Source organism: Sturnus vulgaris, chromosome 10, assembly GCF_052056855.1.
Source record: "Sturnus vulgaris isolate bStuVul1 chromosome 10, bStuVul1.hap1, whole genome shotgun sequence".
Lineage (NCBI taxonomy): Eukaryota > Metazoa > Chordata > Aves > Passeriformes > Sturnidae > Sturnus > Sturnus vulgaris.
In genome coordinates this window covers 4,732,113-4,756,978 of record NC_142252.1, presented here as the reverse complement: position 1 = coordinate 4,756,978, position 24,866 = coordinate 4,732,113, and the positions used below count along the sequence as shown (strand labels likewise).

Sequence of the window (24,866 nt, the reverse complement as noted above, 5' to 3'; positions counted from 1 at the left end):
TTCAGTCTGGGGTGATGGGTGCAGTGGGTTCCAGGGCACAGTAGGGTTTTGGGGGTGCTGGGCCGTGGTGGCTTCCAGGGCAGAGGGGTTGGAATGGTGGAGGGCAGTGGGTTCAGGACAGAAGGAGGGGTTGGTGGTGATGGGGTGCAGTGGGGTGCAGGGCAGAGGGCGTGGGGGTGATGACAGGGTGTGGGGGGTTAGGGGGAATGGGGTTCAATGGGCTCCAGGGCAGAGCGGTTGGAGGTGCTGGGTGTGGTGGGTGCCAAGGCAGAAGGATTGGGATGCTGGAGCTGGGTGTTCCAGGACAGAGGGATCCGAGTGCTGTGGGTGCCAGGACAGAGAGATCGGGATGCTGGGTGTTCCAGGATAGAGGGATCAGGATGCTGGAGTTGGGTATTCCAGGACAGAGGGATTGGGGTGCTGGAGCTGGGAGTTCCAGGATAGAGGGATCAGGATGCTGGAGTTGGGTATTCCACGACAGAGGGATCACGATACTGGAGCTGGGCGTTCCAGGACAGAGGGATCGGGGTGCTGGGTGCGGTGGCTCGGGGTTGCTGGGTGCGGTGGGTTCCGGTACGGGAGGGCGGTGGGCACGGGGCCGGTCCCCCCTGCCCATCCCGTCCCCGCGGGGGTCTGGCGGCTCCACCTGCCCCCCCGCGGGGCGGCCCCGGGGCCGGGCCGGGCCGGGCTCCGCCCGCCGCTCTCGGAGGCTCCGCCGGGCCGGGGCCGGTGGCGCAGAGCGGGACCCTCCCGAGCCCGCGTCCGTCCCGCTCCCGGGAGGGGAGGAGCCGGGGGGGCTCCCGGGGAGGAGCCCGGGGGGCTCCCGATGAGGCGCCGGAGGATGAACCAGCTGTACATCGGCAACCTCAGCCCCGCCGCCACCGCCCAGGACCTCCGGCAGCTCTTCGGGGAGCGGCAGCTGCCGCTGCCCGGCCAGGTCCTCCTCAAGTCCGGCTACGCCTTCGTGGACTACCCGGACCAAAACTGGGCCATCCGGGCCATCGAGACCCTCTCGGGTGAGCGACCCCCTCCCGCGCCCCCCGCATCCCCCCCGCGACCCCCTCATCACCCCCCCCCCCCCCCTCCGCCGCCCCCTCCCCGGGCATCTCCCGGTCCCCCCTTCCCTCCCTCCTCTCCCTCCTTCCCTCCCTCCTCCCGCCTCGGCTCTTCCCGACCTCGCCTCTATTTTTCGCTGATTTTTTTCTCCGATTTTATTGGGAGCCCCCGGGGCGCGGCGCCCCCCGGCCCGCCGCCCCGCCGCCCCCCGCGCCCCCCCGGGGACCCGATTACGAGGTGCCCAACCCCAACTCCCCGGGGGCGCCGAGCGGGGGGGCCCGGGGGGACCGGGGGGCAAGGGGGGCGCGGGGACAGCCCGGGGGGGCCGGGGGGGTGGGATGCGGTGGGATCCGATGGGGTGGGATGGGGTGGGACGGGATTTGGCGGGGGGGATGCTGCCCTGCCCCATCCCGGGGGGATGCTGAGCGCCCCGCTGTCTCCGCAGGGAAAGTGGAGCTGCACGGCAAAGTGATGGAAGTGGATTATTCCGTGCCCAAAAAGCTCAGGTAACCCCGCGGCGTCACCCCCAGCGTCCCCCCGGTGCCTGTGTCCATCCCAGCGGGACGGGGGGCGCTCCGGGAGCTGGGATGCGGGGGATGGGGGGGGCGGAGGAGCCCCGTCGGTTTTACTTTCGCTCCGGAGCGCAGCGCTGGGTGGCGGGGGGGGGGGAAGGAGCTGCCGGCCCACGGCCGCGTTCCCACGGGTGGGCACCCCCGTGATGCCCCCCCGCCCCACGCTCCCCACCGCTCCCGGGGAAAACAGCCGCTTATTTAGCAGGAAAACACGAGAAAACCCCCTTCCTCCCACTTTCCGCGGCGTGGACGGAGGTTTTCCCAGCAGCGCAGCCACCCGCACCTTTCGGGATCTTATTTTTAGTCTCTAATTAATCAGTTTTCCCTCTCCAAACACCTCATCTCCCCTTTATCCAGCCGGAGAACCCCCAAACCCGAAGCTTTTTGTATTTAATGCATCGCGGCGAGCGCGCCCTCTCATTTCCATCAGGTGCCCGAGGCCGGGCTGATGGGCACACGCGTTCCGCAGGGAAAACAACCCCGGCACCGTGTGGCGTAGCCTCATCCCGAGCTTTATTCCCTCTCTTCGCGTGTCGGGATAAAAGAGAACAAAAAACAACAACAACAACAAAAAAACCAACCCACAAAACCCCCATGGGCTGCTGCGGGCGGGTGATTTCGGCGCGGCTTGGCGCGGAGGCTTGGCCTGGGCTGGGAGCTGGGGGTCGGATTTGGGCCGGGATTGCTGCTGGGGTATTAATTTGGAAATGACGGGGGGGTTGGAAATGCTGTTGTGTAATTGAGGCTTACGGGGGGGGAATGGCTCGTGCCCGGCATCACGTGTGCCGGAGTGGGATTTCGTCTTCGGCAAGGGATCACACGCTCCCTTACCTTCAAAAAAAAAAAAAACACATCAAAACGAGCCCCCCTAAAATCCTCAGGTGTGATATTTCTAAGCTAAACCTCTGCAGCAGCCCCAGCTTGGGCTGGAGGTGACTTTGGAAGAGGGATGGAGGCAGAAATTGGGAGTTTGGGGCCATAGTATGGAGCCGGGGCTCGACCTTTACCATGCAGCAGGGGATGTAAACAAGGAATTCATCTTTAAATTCTCCGTCGGGGCTGGGGTGCGCCCGCTTTTCCTCCCGAGTTTTAAAATTAGAAAAAAGCCATTTAACCAGCCCAGAAATAAATACCGATTTATTTTACATCGCTCTGTGTTCAACCGACTCCAAGTTTTCTATTCCCAAGTTTCTTCCGATTATCGAGATCTAATTTAAGCTGGAATCTTTTTATGTCCGGCTCAAAAAAAACCCCACCCTGCTTTATATTAATATCCCCACTTTGGGGGGCTGTGCCTCAACTCAGTAGATTATAGATTTTATTTTTGTAATGTGATTTTTGGCAGGGAACTGAGCCTCACGTGGTCGTGTTTATTCCCCCCGCCCCTCTTTAAATTTGTAGAAAATCCAATTTTTACGGTCGCGGTCGAGTCCTGGAGAGACGCTGGGATTTTAGGGAGTGAAATGATAAAAATCCCCTCCTTTACCGAAATGAATTTGGGGTTATTGGGCTTGGAGAACCCGAGCTGGGTTGGCTCTCATCCCTCGGCATTCCTGCGTCACGGGGATGTGAGGAGGTGCCGATGCCCGGCGCTTCCCTCCGTGCCCGACTTCACCTGGAATACTGAATTTTTATATTAAAAAATCGAATACAGATCTACGCTATCTATATATTTATATACCTAGAAATACATTGGGATAAGGAACTGGCTGGAAAACCCCTGGGACATCTGGCCAGGGGAAAGAGGGAAGGGAATTCCTCGAGGGGAGGTGCTGGCACAGGGGTTGTTTCTGTTTCTCCGAAGGCAGGAATTAAATGTGACAGTGCCTGAATCCTGCCCAGTCCATCCATTCACCTCCCACGAGTTTAAAATCAGCCCCTCTGCTGCCATCCCACTGATCTGGGCTCCTCTAGGAAGTCTGCAACAGCCTCACAATTGGGTTTTTTTCCCCTTGTATATGTTGGATTGTGCTTTAGGGAATGAAAGAATTTTAAAAATCAGTTTATATTTTAATCAACTTTTTCAATTTTTAAAATTATTTTAAAACTGATTTTAAACTCAGCAGGAGCAGGGAATACTTTTATTTGCTTGAAGCAATCCCACTCCAAGAGTATTTTGCTTTTGGAGCGTGGCCGTGGGGGAAGCAGCAGCATTTGCCCTCTTCTAGATTGGCTGTGTGTTCCTAAAAATCTTTTAAAATCGTGTTAATGCAAAAGAAAGATAGAAAAGAAAGAGCATACAAAGGTATGTAAAGAAAGAGCATTTAAAAAAAAATTAAAATTGGAAAAACGAGAAGTAAAACTCAGCTAACCCAGTGCTGATTTTTATAGAATTGTATTAAAATGAAAAGTTTAAAAAATAGCAGAGCTCCAGTTATTGTCCCCAAACCAGTCAAATTTTGGCGATTTTGGTTGTGAAGGTGCCTTTTAATTTTTGCTTCTGCCATAATTTTCAGAATGGAGAAAGGAAAGCGTGAGGGAGATGTGAAGAGCAGTGAGGGGAGCCTGGAAATCACTGTAATTAAATTATTATATAGAAATACTTTATTATGTGTAAAACTCGGCTGGATTTGCCCCAGGAGGGGGAGCCTGCCAGAGTGGGGGTGATTTTATGGCACTTTCTCCTTTTTTTCAAAAATAATTACCCTGAAATAATTCTCTTTTGAGCATCAACTCAATTCTCATTTCTGCGTGGTTTTGCTTTATTGCTTATTTACTTATTTCCCCGTGTTTTTCGAGTCAGAAATTCTGGTGATGTTAAAGCTTGGGATAAACATCCAGGCCCTTTGTTCTTCCTCTGGACACCCCATCTTTGCTTTCCTTATCAATAATTGTTTGTCATTAGCGAGCTGCTTAATTAACAGAGAGGAATTCCCGTTGCTTTGGCAGGAAAAGCCCCTGGAACCTCCCCACGTGTGTCTGGAAATGCACACAGGGAGCAGAAAATTGAATTTGGGGTGTTAAAAGCGAGGCTGCTCTCAGTCCTAGTCCTGTATCCTAAAATAGATATATTTTAAAACTTTTAGTATGTTACATATTGATACAAATTAATAATGTACGGTGGTGTGTTTAAAGGATTTGGTATCTTTTATGTAGATATAAATAACAGGTATTACATGTCTAAAGGCACTATATAAAAGGTACTTTATAGATATATTTTTATATGTATAAAAATATACTTCTAATCATATTTTTCCATGAGATATATGGACTAGATGAGTTCTCCCAAACGACTCTATGATTCTATATTTATCTACGTTTATATGAAACATTTATATAAATATATTGAATTACATAAAACACACCAAAAATATTCCTATATAATACATAAAATTTTATAAGACATATTTATGTCCAAAAAGAGACTTTATATATATATTTTTATATATAGACATAGATATGAAGTTGCCAGGGCAATATTGGTCATATCCAGGATGGGAAACTCCCCTCCTGCTGCCCACTGGATGTGTGCCCAGTTTCCCATAGGTCTGGGATGCTGTTCCCAATGGAGCTGGCCAGGAGAATCCCCTTGGAGCTGATCCTTTCCCAGCCTCCAGCTCTGGCTCTGCAGTGGGGTGACACCAGTGATTTTATTTTATTTTATTTTATTTTATTTTATTTTATTTTATTTTATTTTATTTTATTTTATTTTATTTTATTTTTATTTGCAGGTGTACTGGCAGTTAGTGGTGTTTGGGTGTTGGTTTTCTTTTGATTTCTTTCCACATGGGTCTTTGCTTCCATGAATTTTTTCCCCCTTCTTTTCCCCCATTTGTTTTCCCCCTTGTTTTCCCCCTTTGTTTTTCCTTTCCTTGCTTTCTTTTTCCCACTTCTTTTTTCTCCCATTCTTGCCCCCCTTTTTTTCACCTTTATTTCCTCCTTTTTTCCCAGTCTTTTCTTCCTATTTCTTCCTCCCCTCTTCTTTCCCCTATTCCTCCTCTTTTCTCCCCATTTCTTTTCTCTCTCTTCTTTCCCCTTTTCTTTTTCCCTTCTTCTCTGCCTTTGTTTTCCCATCTCTTCCTTCCCACTCTTCTTTTCCCCCTTCTTTTCCTTCTCCCTTCCCACTTTTCCCCCACCTTCCTTTCCTCCTTCTTTTTTCCTCTTACCTTTTATCCCCTTTCCTTCCCTTTTTTCCTTTCCCCTTCTTTCTATCCCCCCACCCCTCCCATTTATCTGTTCTCCCGTCCTTTTTCCCCCATCCTTTTTTCCCCCTCTATTTTTTCTCCCTCTCCTTTTTTCCCCCTCTTCTTTTTTTCCCCTCTTCTTTTTCCCCTCTTCTTTTTTTTCCCCCTCTCCTTTTCCCCCCTCTTTTTTTCCCTTTCCGTTTTTCCCCATGCTTTTTTCCCCTCTTCTCCTTTTTCCCCCTCTCCTTTTTTTCTCCTCTCTCCTTTTTCCCCTCTCCTTTTTCCCCTCTCCTTTTTCCCCTCTTTTTTTCCCCTCCCCTTTCCCCCTCTCATTTTTATCCCCTCTTCTTTTCCCCCCCTTCTTTTTTCCCCTCTCCTTTTGTCCCCCATTCTTTCCCCCCTTCCATTTTGTTCCCCATCTCCTTTTATTCCTCCTCTTCTTTTTCCCCCTCTCCTTTTTTTCCCTCTTCTTTTTCTCCCCCTCTTCTTTTTATTCTCTCTCCTTCTTTTTCCCCCATCCTTTTTTTCCCCCTCCTTCTTTTTCCCCCATCCTTTTTTTTCCCCCCTTGTTATTTTTCCCCTCTCCTTTTTCTCCCCCTCTCCTTATTTTTCCCCTCTCCTTCCCCCCCCCTTTTTTTTTTTTTTTTTTGTTTTATTTTGTACCTTCTTCTTCCCCCCTCCTCTTCCCCACCCTCTTTTGTTTTCCCCCCGGATCTGCCGGGGCTGTGACAGATGGGCCGCGATTCCCGTTCCTATTGTTGATCCATCCCCGGGGCTGGAGCCCTCGGAGGGACGAGCCCGGGGCTTTTCCAGCCCTGGGATTTTAATTCCTTAAGAGGGCAAAGCCCCCGGGCCGGGAGGGGAACTGGAGCAGCCTCCACGCTCCTGGCAACTGGTGGAAACTGGGGCAGCTCTTTAATGCTCATCCAGGGCTCACCGAGCTGGATCCGCTGCTGGGTGGGCTCGGGAGACAGCAAAACTCCTCCAGGACAGCCCCAGAAAATAGATATAATTTCTGGACAACCAGAAAATATATCTAGTAATATATATTTTCACGTACCACAAATCCAGCAGCCACTTCTTTCCCTGCCCGGTCAGGCATTGAGCTACTGGGTCTGGAAAATTCAGCTGGGACAGAGTTTGGTCCCTGCCTGATAATGGGAATTATTTTTTTGTAGATTTTTTTTTTTTTTTTGCCTGGGACAAACATTTCATAAAGCAGGCAGAGCCCCCACTGGGTTTTCAATATGTTTTCCCTTTGCTTTTTCCCCCCAGTTCTCTTGAAAGCTGATTTTTATGGAAAACAGGAGGTGGCAGAGTGTGTTTTCTCTGCCCTCAGCACTGATCTGAGGTAGAAGGTGATAAAATCCCTTTAAGCTTTATAATAGTAAGATATTACAAAGCCTGAGTGGGGAAAAAAATCTGTGGTTTTTAGGGTAGAGAGTGATGTGGCCATCCCTTGTATACCACTATATTAATTATATATCATTATTTTTCTATATTATTGTATGTTATTACTATATAGCATTATATTACTGTATTATTATTGTATCATTTGGCTGAGGTTTTATTATTATATTATAGAGCTTATATTTAAGCCTGTGCTCGTTTCTAGTTCCCAAATTCTTGTGAGAGACAAAGCCCCTCTGGAGCTTCACCTTGACTAAGGGATGGGTGGGTGATCCATGGGGCCAACAGGGAAAATCCAGGAAGGGCTTCTGGATGTCGGGCAGGTGGCTCACTCTCATTTCACATAAATGACATTTTTATCCTTGTCCCTGAATTTCAAGGGGGTTGTTACCCACCATTTCCCTGGAAGGCACAGGAGGGCAGGAAGCCATGCTGGAAAATGGGGGGGATGTGCCTAAACCCCCTCAATCCTCCTGATTCTGGGGAATAACCTCAAGTTTTTTAAGGCTTTTAGTGCACGATTTCAGCAAGTGCAGGCAGCAGGCACGTGGCAGTATGGATGGCTGGGGGTTTTCCATCCCCTTTCCCTGCAGGATTGTGATGATTCCCCATGATTCTGCTCTGATGGAAGCATGAAAGGACACACAGCTCCATCCTGGATTATTTAATGAGCCCACTTCACCTCCCTCCTCACTCACTGCTCAATCCTCCCCGTGCTGCCAGCAGCTCCTGGTACCCAAACCCTGCTCTGGGGCCGAGGAGATGCCTCCCCCTCAAGCTGCTGGTGAGCAGGACTAGTCTGGGATCGATTTAAAACGGAAAAAATCGGGTGAACTCGGTTTCTTCAGCCCCTGAAGCCGCTGAGGCAGCGAGGTGGGTGTGTGGAGGTGGGGAAGAGCCAGAGGGATGCAGCTCTCCAGGTTATCCGAGGGCACTCACTACAGCAGGGCCAGTTGCATCACACGGTTGAGTGTTTTTCCCCCAGCTGGTTGTTATGTTTTATTTCATTCTTTAAATCCCCACCAGTCTGCTGCAAAACAGGGTGGGGGAAACGTGGCCATCGTGAGCTCCTGTGCCGGTGTTCCGTGTGTCAATCCAGAGGGTTTGGGAAAATGGAATTAAAAAAAAAAAAAAATTCAAAATAAAGGGGGTTTCTGCCATAAAGTTCTCCTGGGAGTGGTGTTGGACAAGAATTGCCCCTGCCCCAGCCCTGGGAATTACTCATCCATCTGTCATGGCTCCAGATGTACATCCCTGACTCCATCAGTGATGACTGTGTGTGGTCCAGCACTGCTCCAGCCAGGTGTGGAATTGCAAGAGCCATAAGCACACCCAGTAGGAATAAAAACCTTATCTCAAATGCTGGGCGGTGATGTTGAGCTGCTGGGAATCCTGCCCATGGGAGCTGTAGCCTGAGTGCCCTTTGGGTGTCTTTAGATGCTCTGCACTGGTTTGGATGGGTGTTGGGAGTGGGAATATGCTGTTGTGTCCCATTGGGAAGTGGGGTTATGTGGCACCTTGCTCTGATCCTTCTGTTTGGGTGTTTTGGGAGGTGGGCCAGGAGGGGTGAGGCAGCACCTTGGGAGACCAGGGCTGCTCTGGCATCTCCCCTGGCATCTCCCTTGGCAGAGGAGCAGGGAAATTATGGCCCTGGAGCAATTAAATTCAAAGCAGGGCTTTTCCAGGAGTGGCAAAGGGATCATGTTCAGCTCCTGTGCTGGCTTCTCTTGGATGTGCCCCTTCCAAGTGCCCTGTGTCCCCTGGGCTTTGGTGACAGGTGGGCCGAGCCAAATGGACCCCAAATGGAGAGCAGCTCCTCCATGGCCCATCCTGGGGCATCCCAACAGTTCCCACATGGGGAGAGGAGGGTGGCTGTGGTGATGGAGCTTGGAGCTGAGCAGTGGCACGTTGGGATGAAGGCTGGTTGGGGTGTGGGAGGGCCTGGGCAGCGTCTCTGTCTCTGTGCAGTGGTTTGAGACTCGCTGGTGTTTGTTCAGGCATTCTGGCCTCCCCTCACGAGTGAGATGTGTCTCTTGGAGCAGGCTGGAGCAGCCTCCTGGGAGCTGAGTATCCAGGCAGGACCTGGGCATCTTAGAAGAGACCCTCTGGGAAATGCTGGTGGGTTTTAACAATGAAACATATCCCATTTTCTGGAGTGGTCCCCGTGGGATGTTTGTACTGGGAACAGCGTCGGGTGGGTGACAAGGGCAGGAGAAGGGTTCAGGCTGTTGGTGAACAGAGCAGGATCATCTTTGCCAGGGTCTCCCTTCCTGCCTCCTTCCTGCCCTGGGTGGGTATGGCTGGGGGTGGGATAGGACAAATCCTGCTCCTTCCCTCGCAGGGATTCTGGGATTCCCAGCTGTGAAGTCCCTGGTGGCAGCTGGGGACAGGAGCCTTTTCCTGAGCACACCTGCTCAGTTGGATGCCAGCACAGGTTTTGTTGTGCCTCTGACTGTGGCTGAGCAGCCCCAGGAGACACCAGGCTGGTACCAAGGTGGTTTCCTGCTTGTCCATGGTCCTTCTCATGGGATGAGCTGTGGGGTTTGTCTTGCCCTGACAGCCCACATTTCAAAAAACATCCTTTTCCCTGCCTTTTCCTCACTGGCTCCAGTGTCTGGCCCCAAACTACCTGAGGAACATTTTATCTGCCAAAATTGTAGGAAGGTCAGGGTTTGTCTGTGCAGTGAATTGTGAGAGCAGGGACCAGAGTTGGAAGGTCTTGTTTCCCAATGGTTGAAGATTCCTGGTGGAATCAGGTTGTTGATGTCTTCTTCCACCTCCTGCTGCCTCCTAGTCCTGCACAATTTGCCCCAAAGCCCCTGGGTGTTGGTGGCCATCAGCTGGAGCTGCTTCTGTGTTCCCATGGAGCTCCCAGGCTGGTGGAACCTGTCCTTCCAAGCATCCTCCTTGAACTCATCCCAGGGAAAAGGAAAACTGCACAAAACCAGCTTCCAGCTGCTGCTCAGCTCCTGAAACCTGGCTCTGTGTGTGGGCATGGGGTGGCTTGGCCAGGAAAACCATCCCTGGTGTTGGGAGGGGTGGTCCAGCTGTGCTCTGCTCAGAGCATCGTGGACAGCATAGGACGGTGCTGTGGTCAGAGCTGACTGACCCCAGGCAGGACTGGGAATGCTGATCTGGGTGACTCATGGATGTGCTCATGGCTGGGCTGGATCTTCCATGGATTGGGCTGTGTCAGAGTTTGTCACTGCCAGGCTGGGGAGATGTCAGGGGGCTGTTACCCTTGGGGAGCCTTGGCAATGCTTCCTGTGCAGCCACAGCCAGGCTGGGAATGAAGCCATGGCCAGCTTGGGAATGCAGCCATGACGGGGTTGGGAATGAAACCATGTCCAGGTTGGGAGTGAGTCACGTGAGTTTGGAAATGCCACTGGACAAGGCTGGGTGTGTTGCATCCCAAAGCTCGGGTCTCCAAGGATGTTTATTTGGGTTTCCCCAAGGAAAGCAGCCCCATGTTGCTGGGAAGTGCTGGGCCTGAGCTGGATGCACTTTTGGAGAGCTCCCCTCGAGGTGTAGCAGGGCTGGCCATGGCAGGGCTGGGGGTCCTGTTCCCACCCAGCCACCCAGCCCAGAGCAGCGTGGGCAGGGCTGTCCATGCATCCCTGTACGGCCATGACTCTGCAGAGGCTCCTTTGAGGAGGTTTCCTTGGAAACCTGACAGCCAGCATGAGGAGGGAGCATTCCAGAGAGAGCTTCAGCCCCAGTGGTGACCAAAGCTGGGAGAAATGGCTTTCCCTGGGGATGAGCTGCCCTGGCTCAGCATGGGGAAGTGGGATGCTTTGGAAAGCTGTCCACAGTTGCTGTCTGATTCCCAGAGAGGCTTTTCCCTCCTCTGTGAGGTGCCTGCAGACCCTAACCCAGGGCTTTGTCTTTGCAGGAGCAGGAAGATCCAGATCCGAAACATCCCTCCCCACCTACAGTGGGAGGTAAGAAGTGGCTGATCCCAAAACCATCCCGTTCATCTCCTCCAGCAGCACAAGCTGTACTGCTTTAACTTCCTTTAACTTCCCAATAACTGCAGGAGGGAGCATGAACTGGGCTCCAGCTCCTCCCTGCTTTTGGGCAGCAGAGCTGTGGGCCAGCTTGGAGTGCTGGCTCAGCTTTGGGATGATGGGATTCGGGGGGGTGGAGGCATTGGAGCAGGTGGGTGGTGCTGGAGGGTGTTTGTGGGTGGAGTGGGCTCTTGCCCTGCCTGCTTGGGGCCTCACCTGCCCAGTTTGCTGCTCTGTCCCCAGGTGCTGGATGGCCTCTTAGCTCAGTACGGCACGGTGGAGAATGTAGAGCAAGGTAAGATGGTCCAGCACGGTCCTCATCCCTGCAAAATCCCCACTGCTGCTCCCCAGCTCTGCCCAGGCTGCAGGAGGCCCACTGGAATGAAACCTAGTTGGATAACCAGACCAGCAGCACTGGTCTGAAATGGGTTTTGGACACAAACCCTGCTGATGGAGGTGGGACCACCTGTCCAGTGTTTGGATGACGTGGGCCATCCATCTGCCATCCCCAGGAATGCTCCTGATTCCTGACAAATTGAAAAACTATTATCCCTGCAAGCAGAAATGAGCTGAGTGTAGCTTGGGATCCCCTGGTGGGTCAGGGATGTCCAGCCTTGCATTCTGCTTGGATCCAGCCTTGGATCCAACCCAGTCTTTGTGCTGGGGGAAAACACAGCAGTGTCCAGGCGTGCCATGGGACCTCCCTCTCCCTGTGCCAGCTGTGTCACCTCTCCCATCCCTGCTCCAAGCCTGCTTCTCTTGCTCCCTGCAGTGAACACAGACACAGAAACTGCCGTGGTCAACGTGACCTACGCGACGAAGGAGGAGGCAAAAGTGTGAGTGGCGTTTGCCTTGGTTTGCCCGTAATTGCACAGCACCCCAGCTTTCCCAGGGAATCCCAGGTATCCTCCAGGCTTCTCTAAGCTGTCCCATCACTGGGCTGTATTCTGCCTTCTCCCCTGGCATGGGAGAGGGGGTAAGTACAAATTAGGGGTTATTTCAGAAGTGGAAGAATGGTTAAAAAAAAACATCTTACTGAGACTTCAGCCCTATGCTGGAGACCAGCCAGTAAGTAGTGAGCTTATTATTATTAGTGGCCAGGGTTATTTTTTATATGATCAAGAGCAGATCCCAGGCCATAAAGAGCCTTTGTGAATCCATTTGTTGATGGATGTTCCACCAGCTTCCCATCTGAGCTGACCCATCGTGGTGCTGGGTAAGTGAGGACAGAGATGGGGACAGTGATCTGCTGGTCCAGGAGGGCAGAGGAGAATCCTTCTTGTGCCTCCAGCCTCGGCTGGATGTGCTGTGGACCACAGATAAATATGGCATGAGTGTCTTAGAATCATGGAGTGCCCTGAGCTGGAAGGGACCCACAATGACCCTTGAGTTCATATCCTGGTCCTGCACGGGACAGCCCCAAAAATCCCACCACGGTCCTGGGAAGTGTGGCAATAAAGGAAGACAAAGAGTTTCCCCAACACAGCAGTGCTTAATGCTTTGGGATAAGAGGCTTTTTTGGACTTAGGAAAGGGATGGTGAAGCTGCAGAAGTCCTCAGAGGATGTGGAATTCAGGCCTGGCAAGGAGCTGCTTGTGATCTGTCAGTAGCCAAAGTGGGATGTGGTAGGAGCAGGGAAAGCTGAAGCCAAGCAGGGTCATGGCAGACACTGGCATGGCCAAACATCCCTGCTGAGGAAGGGTTTGGGGCATGAAGAGTCCAGGTGCTGCCTCCCCACCTCATCCAGCCTGGAAGGGAATTGGGGTTCCCAGCAGAGGGGGCACCCTGGGGCAGCGAGGGTGGCTTGGAGCTGCTCTGTCACCTTCTCCATGTCCAAAAAACCTGACACCATTCCCATGCTGTGTGGGAGCTTCTGGCAAGGACTTGGCCAGGTGGAGGGGCAGGCCCCTGGGCTTCCATCCCACCCCTGCTGGGGGAAAGGTTTGGCATGACCCACGTGGAAGGGGACGATGTCCCACAGGTTATGGGGCTTGCTCCTCGTGGGAACAACGTGAGGCTCTGGCTTCCCATGGCCACCTTCTCCAGACAGGGGAGGGAGGAAGATGCAATTTGGGAACGATGTTCTACGTGTTGTGGGGATGCTGGAGGGGGGAGCCCATCCCCAGGCAGCCCCTCACCACCCCCTGCATCTCCCTGCCTTGCAGAGCAATAGAGAAGCTGAGCGACCACCAGTTTGAGAACTATTCCTTCAAGATTTCCTACATCCCGGATGAAGAGGTGAGCTCCCCTCCGCCCCCCCAGCGATCCCGCCGCGGGGGCCACTCCTCCAGGGAGCGGGGCTCCTCCCCAGGGGGCTCCTCACAGCCCAAACAGCTCGATTTCCCACTGAGGATGCTGGTGCCCACGCAGTTTGTTGGTGCGATCATAGGAAAGGAGGGCTTGACCATAAAGAACCTTACTAAGCAAACCCAGTCCAAGTAAGTACTTCCAATGGTTTTGTTTCCTTCCCCAGGGTGCTGTAGGTCCCAGCTCGGGTTTTTCCCTGTGCTGGGGACTCTGGAGTGCCGGCCACTGCTGATTCCTTGGGGTGCAGCCTTCAGGGGGTGGTGGCAGAGCTCAGGTCCTCAACCATTCCTGCTGGCCAGGGTGGTCTGGGTGTGGCAGGAGGGGGATGCACACTGTAAGAAGCCTGGAATGAGTTCCTAAAGCCTCGTGAGAACAGCTGGGGGTGAGGCTTTAGGGAGAAATGGCAAGTTTGGGGGTCAAATCCTGAAGGTGCATCCTCAGTGCAGTGGTCTGTTCTTGGGATTTGCTCATCCTGCAGGATCCCATATGGGCTAGAGCTGTTGAGGGGAAAGGGGCTCTGTGGGAGCACTGCCACAAGAAGGATGGGCTTTTGTAACTGTTGGAAGCCTTTTTTAGCTATTAATGTGTTTGTTTTTGAAGCAAAAAAGGAAAAAACCCAAAAAGTGGGGTTGTCTTGCCAAAGTTTGCCGTGTTTCTCTTGTTGCTGTTCTCCTGATCTCATCACTCATTCTCTGCATGGTTTTCCTGCATGGTTTGTTCCTGCCCAGGTGTGTTTGTGTTTAACCCAAAGCTGTCTTCTCCTGTGCTCATCATCCTGAACCTGGTGATCCCATGGGATGTAGGACTCCTGTCCCAGAGCATACCAGTTCTCAGAGGAGGTTTTAGAGGCAAATCTTTGGTAGTAGTGTGGCTGGAGGTAGAAAGCTGAGCCAAACCCTGGTGCTGGGTTGGCAGGAAGAGGTTTGTATGGAAAGGGGGCAGAGGAGTAGGGAGAGGAGCTCTTGGAGCCTGGCTCACCCCGGGGTGTGGCCACGTGGTAGCCGTGAGCAGATCCTGGTTGGCTGCAAGCCCTTCTCCAGGTGAGTCCTGGTGGGATGAGCTGCAGGTGTAGCTGTGTCCTCACCACCCAAGAATGGAATTTGCCCTTTCCAAGCCCTGAGCCTAGCAAGGAAGGTGGGAAGGTGCTGGCTTCTCCCAGCCATGAAGCCAAATGCTGTTGCTTGGAGCAGTTTGTGCCACTGAAGTGTCCCTCCTTGTGGAGTGGCTCCCTGTGCTGCCCTGAAGACCATGGAGGAGCCATGGAGGAAGGCCGTGCTCAGTGCTCTGCCCTCTCTGCCCTGCCCACAGTGAGGCACTACCTCTGCTCAGGCTTGGGCAAAGGGGACCTCAAGAATCCATCCCAGGCAGTCACAGGAGCCCCTGTCCTTCACTCTGGGTGTCATCCCACACTCTGTCCCTGCCCAGGCCACCCTCATCCATCAGTGTGATGATCTGGGGGGGTCTGACCCCTGCTCCTCCCCAGAGCGACGTTGGGTTCTGGATTCATCTGGTCACGTTGGATTTCACCCCTGGTTCCACACACAAAGATCCCAAAGATGCTTCTGAGCCCCAGGAGGCAAAACTGTGCCCAAGCTGAGCCATCTTTTTCCACGAAGAAACCCAAACCAAGAGCCCACCCCACCAGGTGACCTTCCACAGCCCTTGGAACTCCATGAGGAGAGCATCATGGCTACCCAGCAGCCATGGGACCAGGATAACCCTGCAGGCACACTGTATTGTCCACCTGGAGATGGCTGTCCCTCATGGCCACCACTCCCTGAAGCATTCCCAGCCCCCTGTAAGGTCTCTTGGAAGCTTTTCCTGCTGCACCGTAGGCAAACCCTGTCCCCCCAGCCCTGGTCATCCCTCCCTGCAGCACCTGGTGATGGGGTGAAGGTACTGAAGGAGCCCTTCTCCATCCTCCTGTTGGAATGGAACAGTTCAGCAGTGGCACTGGGATGTGCTGGGAGCTCCAGAGCTCTCCTTTCTGCAGCTCTCTGGGGTGGGATGTGCCTGAAAGCTGCGGCCCCTTGCTGGCGTCCCTTCTTCTCCCACACATCCAGACGTGGGATGGGTCGGTCAGCCAAGAACCTGGCTTGTGTCCCTTCCCAAGGCTTGTCCAAGGTCCTCATCACCTCGGTGCCTCCACTCAGCACTTCTGTGGCTCCTGGTCCCTCTCTGGGGCGAAGGCTCAGCTGCGTTCTCATCTCCACTCTCCTCAGCTGCTCGTGGGTCCAAGGAGCTGCGTGGCTCCCATCTATGGGGTTTGTTGGGATTCCTCATCCATTCCCCCTGCCTTGGGAGCATCAGCCTGGTCTGTCATCGCCTCCTGTGGCCATCATGACGTGCCCACCCTGTCTCTGGTGAAGGTGTGGCAGCAAGTGTCCCTGTACCTGCTGGGAACGGATCCTCCAGGCCAACCTGAGGGAGCTCCGTGGCTGGGGGCACCAGCTGAAGCCACGGGAGATCTGGAGAGATGGAGCCTACACTGTCTTCACTCCCTACTCAGTGCTTGGATGGAACCACTCTGAGTCCCTTTGGAGTGGCTGGGGTTGGCCCTGCTCTTCTCTCAGGGAAGGCTCATCCAGCTGCTCCCCTTCCACCATCCGTGTTGCAGCATGCAGCCTCGTGAGCTCCTGGAAGAGTTGACCTGTGCAGCGTCCCAGTGTGGGGCTGTGCCCCACATCCCTTGGCCTGGCGTGTGCAGCAGCACCCTGGACGATCCCGTCGGGACAGGACCTCGGAGACGTGGCCGGAGGGGACCCAGCGTGCGGGAGCTGAGCGCTGGCAGCATTCTGGAACAACCGAGCTACCACTGCCACACCTGCTCGGAAGATCCGGCCCTGGCTGGAGCAGTGACAGTGACAGGGACACCGAGGTGGTGGCCGATGGCAGGACGGCCGCACGGCATCACCCTGCGGCGGGAAGAGCGCGTGGAGTCGCGCGGAGAAGACGGAAAGGTTCTTCCCCCTGTTGTCCACGGCGCGTGGTTGAGGTGCGGGAGTCTCCTACCCTGCTTTCCTCTCTCCCTCTCTCTCAGGGCTTTGCCAGGTACGGTTGAGCGTGAGGAGCGAGCTGGAGGCCGTGCCTCCTCCCGCCATGAGCTGAGGGAGGACCAGAGGAGTAGAGCACGGTCCCTGCCGCTGCGCACGGGAGCCTTCTGGTCTCCCCTGGAAGGGCGTGAGTACCAGCGCTGTTGTTGCCGGGTGCCTCCGTGTCGTGACAGACGCTGCCCACGGGTAAGTGCCCTCTGTCCCGAAGGACGTGGCCGCTGGACAGCCTCGGGTGTTGTGCACAGAGAGGCGGAGGTGGCAGGGCCTCCAGTCCGGTCTCCTGCTCTGGGACTGGCGTCAGAGATGATAGACCAGGTTGCTCAGGGCTTCGTCCAGTTGTGCATTTGTTCTGCCCCCTCGATGGTTGATGTTGTGACACCCCTCAGCTTCCAGGACCTCGGGTCCTACAGGCGAGCGTGGCCCAAATCCGATCCAAACCACCCGAAACCAAACACAGCCTGGGCTTGCGTGAGCCAGGTAGATGCGCCCAAGACCCAGGTTCACCCCAGAGCTTGAGCAAGTGTTGAAAGGAGTTTTTCTCAGCTCCTGAGCTCTCAAAGCCCTCTGTGTGGCACCAGGCCCATCTCAGGGGCTCCTCTGTGCCGGTTGTTTCGCCGCAGGGTTGACATCCATCGGAAGGAGAACGCCGGCGCTGCCGAGAAGCCCATCACCATCCACGCCACCCCCGAGGGCTGCTCCGAGGCGTGCCGCATGATCCTGGACATCATGCAGAAGGAGGCTGACGAGACCAAATCGTGAGTGCTCCCAGCTCAGCCAAAAGCCCGATGGGAAATGGTGGTGGTGGTCCTTCTCCTTTCCAACACATCCCTGGTACCTGTGGCTGGAAATTTCTGTGTTTCCTGACTGGCTGCTCCTTTAGATTTTATTTTTTTAACCCATTTCAGAGCAGAAGAGATTCCCTTGAAAATCCTGGCACACAACAGCCTGGTGGGGAGGTTGATTGGCAAGGAGGGCCGCAACCTCAAGAAGATTGAGCAGGACACGGGCACAAAGATCACCATCTCCCCGTAAGTTTCTGTGACAGGACCAGGGGGAATGGCATCCCAGCCTGGCAGGGTTAGATGAGATTTTGGGAAGGAATTGTTCCCTGAGAGGGTGGTAGATTGTCCACAGAAGGTGTGGCTGCCCCATCCCTGGAAGTGTTGCAGGCCAGGTTGGACAGGGCTTGGAGCAGTCAGGTTTAACTGGAGGTGTCCTTCCCCATGGCAGAGAGTGGAACTTGATGCACTTTCACATCCCTTCCAACCCAAACCATTCCATGATTCCATGATTTAGTGATTCAGTGAAGTCCTGGTGAACACCAGGCCACCCCATTCCATCCAGCATGGTACAAGCAGTGCTGGAGCTGAAAACCAGAGCAGCTGTGTCCTCCCATGTGCATTCCCTATCCCAGGAATATTCCTCATCCCAGGCGCTGGGCAGGGAGAGGCCGTGTGGCTCTCACTCTGTCTCAGGGGAACCCTGAGCTGTGATTTGAGTTCTCCAGGTTTTTTCCTTGACTTGAAGGAGGACCATAACCGTGCCTGTGTGTTTTCCCGCGGGGCAGTTTGCAGGATCTGACCATCTACAACCCCGAGCGCACCATCACGGTGAAGGGCAGCACGGAGGCGTGCTCCAACGCCCAGGTGGAGATCATGAAGAAGCTGCGCGAGGCCTACGAGAGCGACGTGGTGGCCGTCAATGTAAGCTCAGCCCTGCCACCCTGCTCTGGGCGGCCAGACACCCATTCAGAGTGTTACAGCAGGGCTTGGGCCTCTCCCATCACATCCACGCTGTGCTGAGAAGCCCAGCACTCCACCTTTCACACCTTTCTCTGTGTCCTTCCTTTCCCAGCAACAGGCCAACCTGATCCCAGGACTGAACCTCAGTGCTTTGGGCATCTTCTCCACAGGGCTGTCCATGCTCCCATCCACCCCAGGGGCCCGAGGGGCTGCAGCTGCCACCCCATATCACCCCTTTGCAGTAAGTGTGAGATGTTCCTGGTGTCTGGGCTGTCCTGTTGGGTTTGGGTGGACGCTGTAGCTGTAGGAGCCACCTCATGGGGAGCTCTGACTCTTGTCCGTTTGGGAGGATGTTCATCGCAGCAGCAACGTGGAGAGGACAGGGAATGAAGGTGGCAACCCCCAGGAGGGTCAGCTGCATCCCTGTGTTGTGCTGAGCTGGGTCTCACCAGTGTTTAAGGACTGGCTGTGTCCCAAGGGTGCTGCTGTCTGAAGAGAGCATGGGAAAACCATGTAGGTGGTCTTCAGTCCTGACCCCAAGCCCACCACTGGATTGTGATGGTATGTGCCCCGTGGGTCTAGTCTTGGTGGCCACAAGAGCCCCCTGGTGTGGTCACAGGGCGTGCAGGGGACAAGCAGCCCACCCTGTGCATCCACTGCCATCAGCTTGGATCCCTGCCCTGGCACCCAAGGGGCTGTGCTTGTGGGGAGCCACTCTGCACCCCACCTCACAGGGGAGGGTTCTCCTTGTTCTTGGGGCTGAAACCTGGGCAAGGGTGTTCACAACCCCTGAGATGACAGAGGCCAGGGGTGGTGCAGTGCCAGGAGAGCAGGATGGCCAAGGTGCTGGTGGGGAAGGTCCATCCCAGGTCACTCAGGTGCTGTGGGCTGCCTCCATTAGTCCCTAACTAATTTAGTCTGAGCTCTGGGTTAATTGACCTGTGCTGTTTTCTTTCCCTGGAATGCCAGCAGCAGAGCGGGCGGAGGAGGACGGTGAGTGCCTGGTAGGGTGTCTGGGGGGTGTGGTGGCTCTGGAGGGCTCCAGGAGGGTTGGCTGGTCACTCTCAGCCTGTGGAGGGACGGTGCTGTGCCTGTATCCTGCGGGAATTATTTATGGGTGAGATGGAGAGGTCAGGACAGGTCTCCTGAAGGGCAGTGTTTGGTGTGGGGTCTTTCACCCCAAAGCTTTGTGTGGCCTTTTTCTGATACAAACATTAGCAGGACAAAGCCAAAAAAAACCAGCAGAGGGGAGGGACTGGGGTTAACTGGGAGCTCCCTTCCACATCCCAGCCTCGTGCTGTACTGCAGGCTCAGGATCTGGGCTGCAGCTCACCCTTGGATGTGCCTGCCCTCCTGGAGGGGTTTCAGGGGATGAGGGGTGGTCACTGTGTCCCTCGTGTCACTCATGGTAGTGACACCTCCCTCTGTCAGGTTGGGGTGTCTGGGAAGGGGCTGGACCCTGAGGACATCACTGATGTCACTGACACCCTCATTTTCTCTCCCACCACAGGGCTCCTCAGCCTATCTGTCGAGTCTGTATGGAGCCCCCCCAGCTGGCACCTTCCCCCATCAGCACCCTGTAAGTTTTCCTTCCCCAGAAGTGCCCTGGCACCTCCTGCCATGAGGTCTTCTTCCCTTGGGCACCTTGTGGGAGGGCAGGCACAAAGCAAGGAATGTGTGTCAGGATCACAGCCCCACCCAACAGAACCCAACCCCACCCAACCGAGCCTAGCCCACCCCCTCTTCAAGCCTGGAGTGCTGGCAGGGGGAAGCAAGCCCGTGATCCAGCTGTTCCCCTGACCCTCTGGCTCTTCTGTGCCCTTTCCAGCTGCCAGAGCAGGAGGTTGTGAACTTGTTCATCCCAACACAGGCAGTGGGGGCCATCATTGGGAAGAAGGGGCAGCACATCAAGCAGCTGGCACGGTTTGCTGGTGCCTCCATCAAGGTGAGCAGGAATAAAGGGCTGGGCCAGGGCTTTGTGCCTCAGTTTTCCCACTGCTGAAGGCAGAGAAGGGAGCTCTTGGTAAATGGTTTTGCTGCCCAAATTAGTAGAAACCCAGTCCTGCAGCATCCTGATTGTCACCATTCCTCGGGTGGGGGGGTGTCTGTGTACAGGAGGTGTCCCTGCATGGGGGCACATCCCACACAGGGTGGCTCTTCCCCGAGGAAGGTCACACTGACACCCCTCCCCATCCCTCCGCAGATCGCCCCGGCAGAAGGTCCCGATGCCAGCGAGCGCATGGTGATCATCACGGGGCCACCCGAGGCTCAGTTCAAGGTGCGATGGCCACAGGGTGGGGGCTGACTTGGGGACATGGGTAGGGGTAAGGTGACAGCATCCCTTTGGTCCCCACCGTGCCAGGGGAGCTTCTCAGCTTGGTTTTGGTGCTGTTGGACATTGGCACATCGTTGCCTGCAGGAATGAAGGGCACAGCAGGCCACCTCCAGGATGCTGCCCACCACCTCTATGTCCCTTTTGTCCCCTCTCCAGGCCCAGGGGCGAATATTTGGGAAGCTGAAAGAGGAAAACTTCTTCAACCCAAAAGAAGAAGTGAAGCTCGAAGCCCACATCAAGGTGCCTTCCTTCGCCGCCGGCCGTGTCATCGGCAAAGGTGGCAAGACGGTAGGTGGGGGTGTGTGGGCTTGTCCTGGTTTGAAAGACAGGTGTCTGCTAAGAAAGGCAGAAGCCTCTCTTGAAAAGAAAAATGTAAACCCCCTCCATCCAAATTATTATAATTTTGAAATTAAGGGGCTCTCAGGCAAAGATATGGGACTAGGAGCAACAGTACTTTATTAAGAAAAATTAAATACAGTAATACAAAACAACAAAACACTGACAGAGTCAGAATCCAACCTGACACCCCATCAGTCACTCAGGGTGTTGGTGCAGTCTCATTAAATGGTGGCTGCATCCTCCTGCAGTGACAGATGTGGTTCTGCTGGAGCAGTGCTCCTGGAGAAGGTGCAGTTTTCCTCCAAAGCTCCAGTGATGATGTGGAAGGGTCTGTTTTTTCCTCTGGAATCCAGTGGGAAAAGGCTGCTCTGATATTTTAAATCTCAGTTTTTATCTGGGTAGGGAATGCTTGGCTCCTCCCCCTGGGTGGAGCATCTCCCAATGGGATGATGGAATTTTATCAGTCATGCTCTGGGACTCCATGGCCCATTAAGAGAAGATACCTCCTGGAGGAAGGATGGGTTGTGGAAAAGAACACTGCCTCACTTGGTTTTAACAGATGGTGCTAGAATACATATTTTTGGCCACATCCTGTATTGCAACCCAAGGCAGGGCTCCCACCTGCCCCAGGAACAGAGAGCTGGACATTCCCTGTCACCCATCACCTCTGTCCAGGTTCTCTGTGCTATCAGTGATATCTCGGTCCCACCCCTGTGTCTTAGGGGTGGCTCTTGGATGGCAGCCATCCCAAGGGGACAATCCATGGCAGCCTGGCTCAGAGAGGTGGCACCAGAAAGGGAGGATTTGGGCTCTTCCACAGCAAAACCTGGATCTCTGTTGTTTGCTGCAGGTGAACGAACTGCAGAATTTAACGAGCGCAGAAGTCATCGTGCCGCGAGACCAAACCCCGGACGAGAACGAGGAGGTCGTCGTCAAAATCATTGGGCATTTCTTTGCCAGCCAGGTAAGGTTTGCCTGTGCCTCTCCCAGCAATCCCAGTTTAAGGAAAGCCACCAAGCACAGCGTCCCCATAGCTGCTCTGAGTGGTTTCTGTGCACTCGAGGGGTTTTTGGCTGCATTAAAATTAAAGATTGGCTTGATCCAGCCGAAATCCGTGCCTTGGACGTGGGGTGGGAATTGGCTCCTGCCTCCCCACCTGGGTGCTCCTGACCAGGCTGGTTCCTGGCTGCAAGGGCGTGGTGATACCCCAAAATCAAGGCTCTTGAGCCATGGAAGAACAAGCCAAACCTTTGCTTCAGTGATGCCTAGAGGAGCTGGAACAGAGGCTAGACAGGGTTAAGAGGAATAAAATGGATATTTATTGAGAGGCCTTCAAAGGTACCAGTGCCACAGTCGTGGCCCTGCCCAGGTAGCTCCAGGATGGAAGCAAAAGAGGGCTTGGTCACGAGATCTCACATTTTTACAGGTTTTAGTCTATTTGCATACAGAAGTCAACTGTCCAAGTAATAGCCTCAAATCATGAAGTTTCATCCTCCTTGCTTGCTTCCTTGCCCACCCTCCTCTTTTCACATTGTTTATACTTAGGGCCTGAAGTTTGAAGAGACTGAGTCCCCAGCTGGAATAGAACTGTTTTGTCTTCACCACCCTGTGAAAAGATCCTAGTAACTCTTAATATAAAACGAAAAGCTGCACACCCGAGCAGAACAGAACAACATAAAACTCAAGGCATCATTAGCACATCCCCATTTGTCACAGAATCCCTTCTGTTCTTGTGCTTGGTGGGGGCTCAGCTCCGTTTTCTTGCCTTTCCCCCGCAGACTGCCCAGCGCAAGATCAGGGAAATCGTGCAGCAGGTGAAGCAGCAGGAGCACAAACACGCTCAGGGAGCCGCGGCCTCGCAGCACAGCAAGTGAGGCTCCCGCCAGCACCGCCCGACGAATGTAAGCCCCGCTGCCACCACCAGAGCCCGGCAGGGCAGGGGACAAACCAAAGAGCCCCGAGCCCCCCCGGCAGCCCAGAACCGGGGCACGGGGCGAGCTCTCCACCCCGCAGCTTCCGCCTTACTCCATCGCCGCTCCCCCGTCAGCTGCACTAACACCGGCACAGAGAGGTGTTTTTTTTATTTTGCAGTTCTCCCCAAACCTGCCCGTTCCACCCCGGAGGAGCCTAGGGGAGGGGGTGCCGCGGCGCTCGTTAATTTAGAATTAATATATCCGTAACGAAACTAACGCCGGTTTTTAAGTTTTGTAAGGTTTTATTTTTTAACTCACTTTTTAAAAATTTTTTTTTTGGGGGGGAGGGGGCTGTTTGTTTTTAGCAAAAGCAGGCTTTTCTAGAGGTTTAATGGCAGGAGCTGGTTCATTGGTTCTCTAATGCACCGTAGAGCAGAGCTGTAGGATCGCCAGCAGGGAAAAAAATACTAAATAACTGTTAAAAAGCAATTTCTGAAGGGCTTTGAGAAGAGCAGGGCCTGTAGGAGCCAAGAAGATTCCTCGTGTAGGAATTGTTCCTCTCCTTCACACACCTTTTCCTCTTTGCTTTGGACTCCAAAGCGGGGTTTGCATCCGTTCTGTCCCCCCTTTCTGTCTGTCTGTCCTCTCTCCATCACTGCCCAGCACTGACATCCCTGGAAAATGATGGGCAGCACCAGCCCTGCCCACTTTGGACTGGGATCTTTGGGGAAAGATCTCTGTTACAGGGAGAGGAGGGGGAAATGGGTGAAAAAAAATGGATATACAAGAGGGTGTCAGCCCAGGGCTGGAAAACCCAACCAGCAAAATTGGCTTCAAATGAAAAATAACCCAAATAACCCTCCCGACACACACACACAGAAAAACTACCTCAGGTTTTCGTACCTCAGCACCTTGCGCTTGTGTTGCCCTTTTAGAGATTTTTGTATGCCTTGTAAAACTGATAGTTGGAGCATTTTTTTATTTTTGTAATAAAAAAAAAACGAGTTGGAAAAATGATCTCGACCAAGTCAGCTGCGAGGTGGAAGAAGGAAACCATCCCCTGTGTCCCAGCGCTCTTCCATAGTCTCCTGCAAGCCAAGAGCCAGTGGCTGTTCCTTTGGAGAAAGCTTGAGAAATGGTTAAAAAGAAAAAAAAAAAAAAAGGGAAAAAGAAAAAAAAAAAAAAGCCAAACGCAAAAATAAAGAAAGGGTTGAAGCAAATGCAAGTGATGGATGGAAGTGGTGAGAGCTGACGGGCAAGAGCAGGGATGGGAGCACCGCTCCCGTGGGCTGCGAATCCGTGTTTTCCTCTACTGCAAAGTGTTCTGTGAAAACCAACCTGAGACACCAACAAAAAAAGAGAAATATATCCAGCTACCCAGAGCCTGAGCCTGCTCTCCGTTGCTTTCTTTGGGGTCCCTTTCAGTGGTCGTGGCTGGGAGTTGCTCCCTGGTGCCCAAATCCCAGCTGCCAGGGAGGGAAGGGCTGGATGTGGGGGGTGCAGGCAGTGCCAGGTGGAGTTTTATTGGGAAGTGTTGCCATCATGAAGGCACCTCTCCCTCCCTGCACATCCCTGGATGGCACATCCAATGGGGAAAGGTGCTAAATGGGGCTGGGATGGCCTTTGGGGGCAGGGTGGGGCTGGGATGCTGACAGGTACCACAATGAGGGACCTTCCCTCTCCATGAGCCCCAGAGCCGGGCTCTTCCCTCCCACCCTTCCAGCACGACAAAGTGGCTCTGGTGGCACCTAGGCCAGCCAAAACTGCAACCCCAAACAGGGAGAACTGAAGGGGGAAAATTACACCAAAAACATTCCCAGCTGCTGCATCCTCAGGGAAGATTAATTAGATTAAAAAGATCCCTGATTAATTATTTGTAAGGATAAAATACGAGTGTCTTGGGAACTGTTGGGCCTTTGGAGAGTCTGCCCCGAGGTTGGGGGAGATTGAACTCATCAGTGAAAGCAAAGAAAAAGCAGCTCTGCTGGGATCTTATGGGTCTTTAGGT

The 24,866-nt window shown here is 53.8% G+C and overlaps 1 protein-coding gene across 2 annotated transcripts; it reads left to right on the top strand.

The window, feature by feature from the left end:
- The first annotated feature begins 811 nt into the window (after positions 1–811).
- On the top strand, positions 812–24,240 carry IGF2BP2 (insulin like growth factor 2 mRNA binding protein 2). Of its 2 annotated transcripts, none has more exons than XM_014870431.2 (17): positions 812–1,016; positions 1,502–1,562; positions 11,055–11,103; positions 11,413–11,464; positions 11,942–12,005; positions 13,335–13,607; positions 17,150–17,284; positions 17,435–17,557; positions 18,097–18,232; positions 18,384–18,512; positions 19,244–19,264; positions 19,782–19,850; positions 20,100–20,216; positions 20,475–20,549; positions 20,763–20,894; positions 21,796–21,909; positions 22,724–24,240. In XM_014870431.2, exons 1-17 carry the CDS (start codon positions 827–829, stop codon positions 22,817–22,819), a joined length of 1,836 nt encoding a protein of 611 aa, XP_014725917.2. In that variant the 5' UTR covers positions 812–826; the 3' UTR covers positions 22,820–24,240. The 2 variants fall into 2 exon arrangements, with proteins under 2 accessions (XP_014725917.2, XP_014725916.2); XM_014870430.2 differs by having other exon boundaries at positions 19,241–19,264.
- Positions 24,241–24,866: the final 626 nt, after the last annotated feature.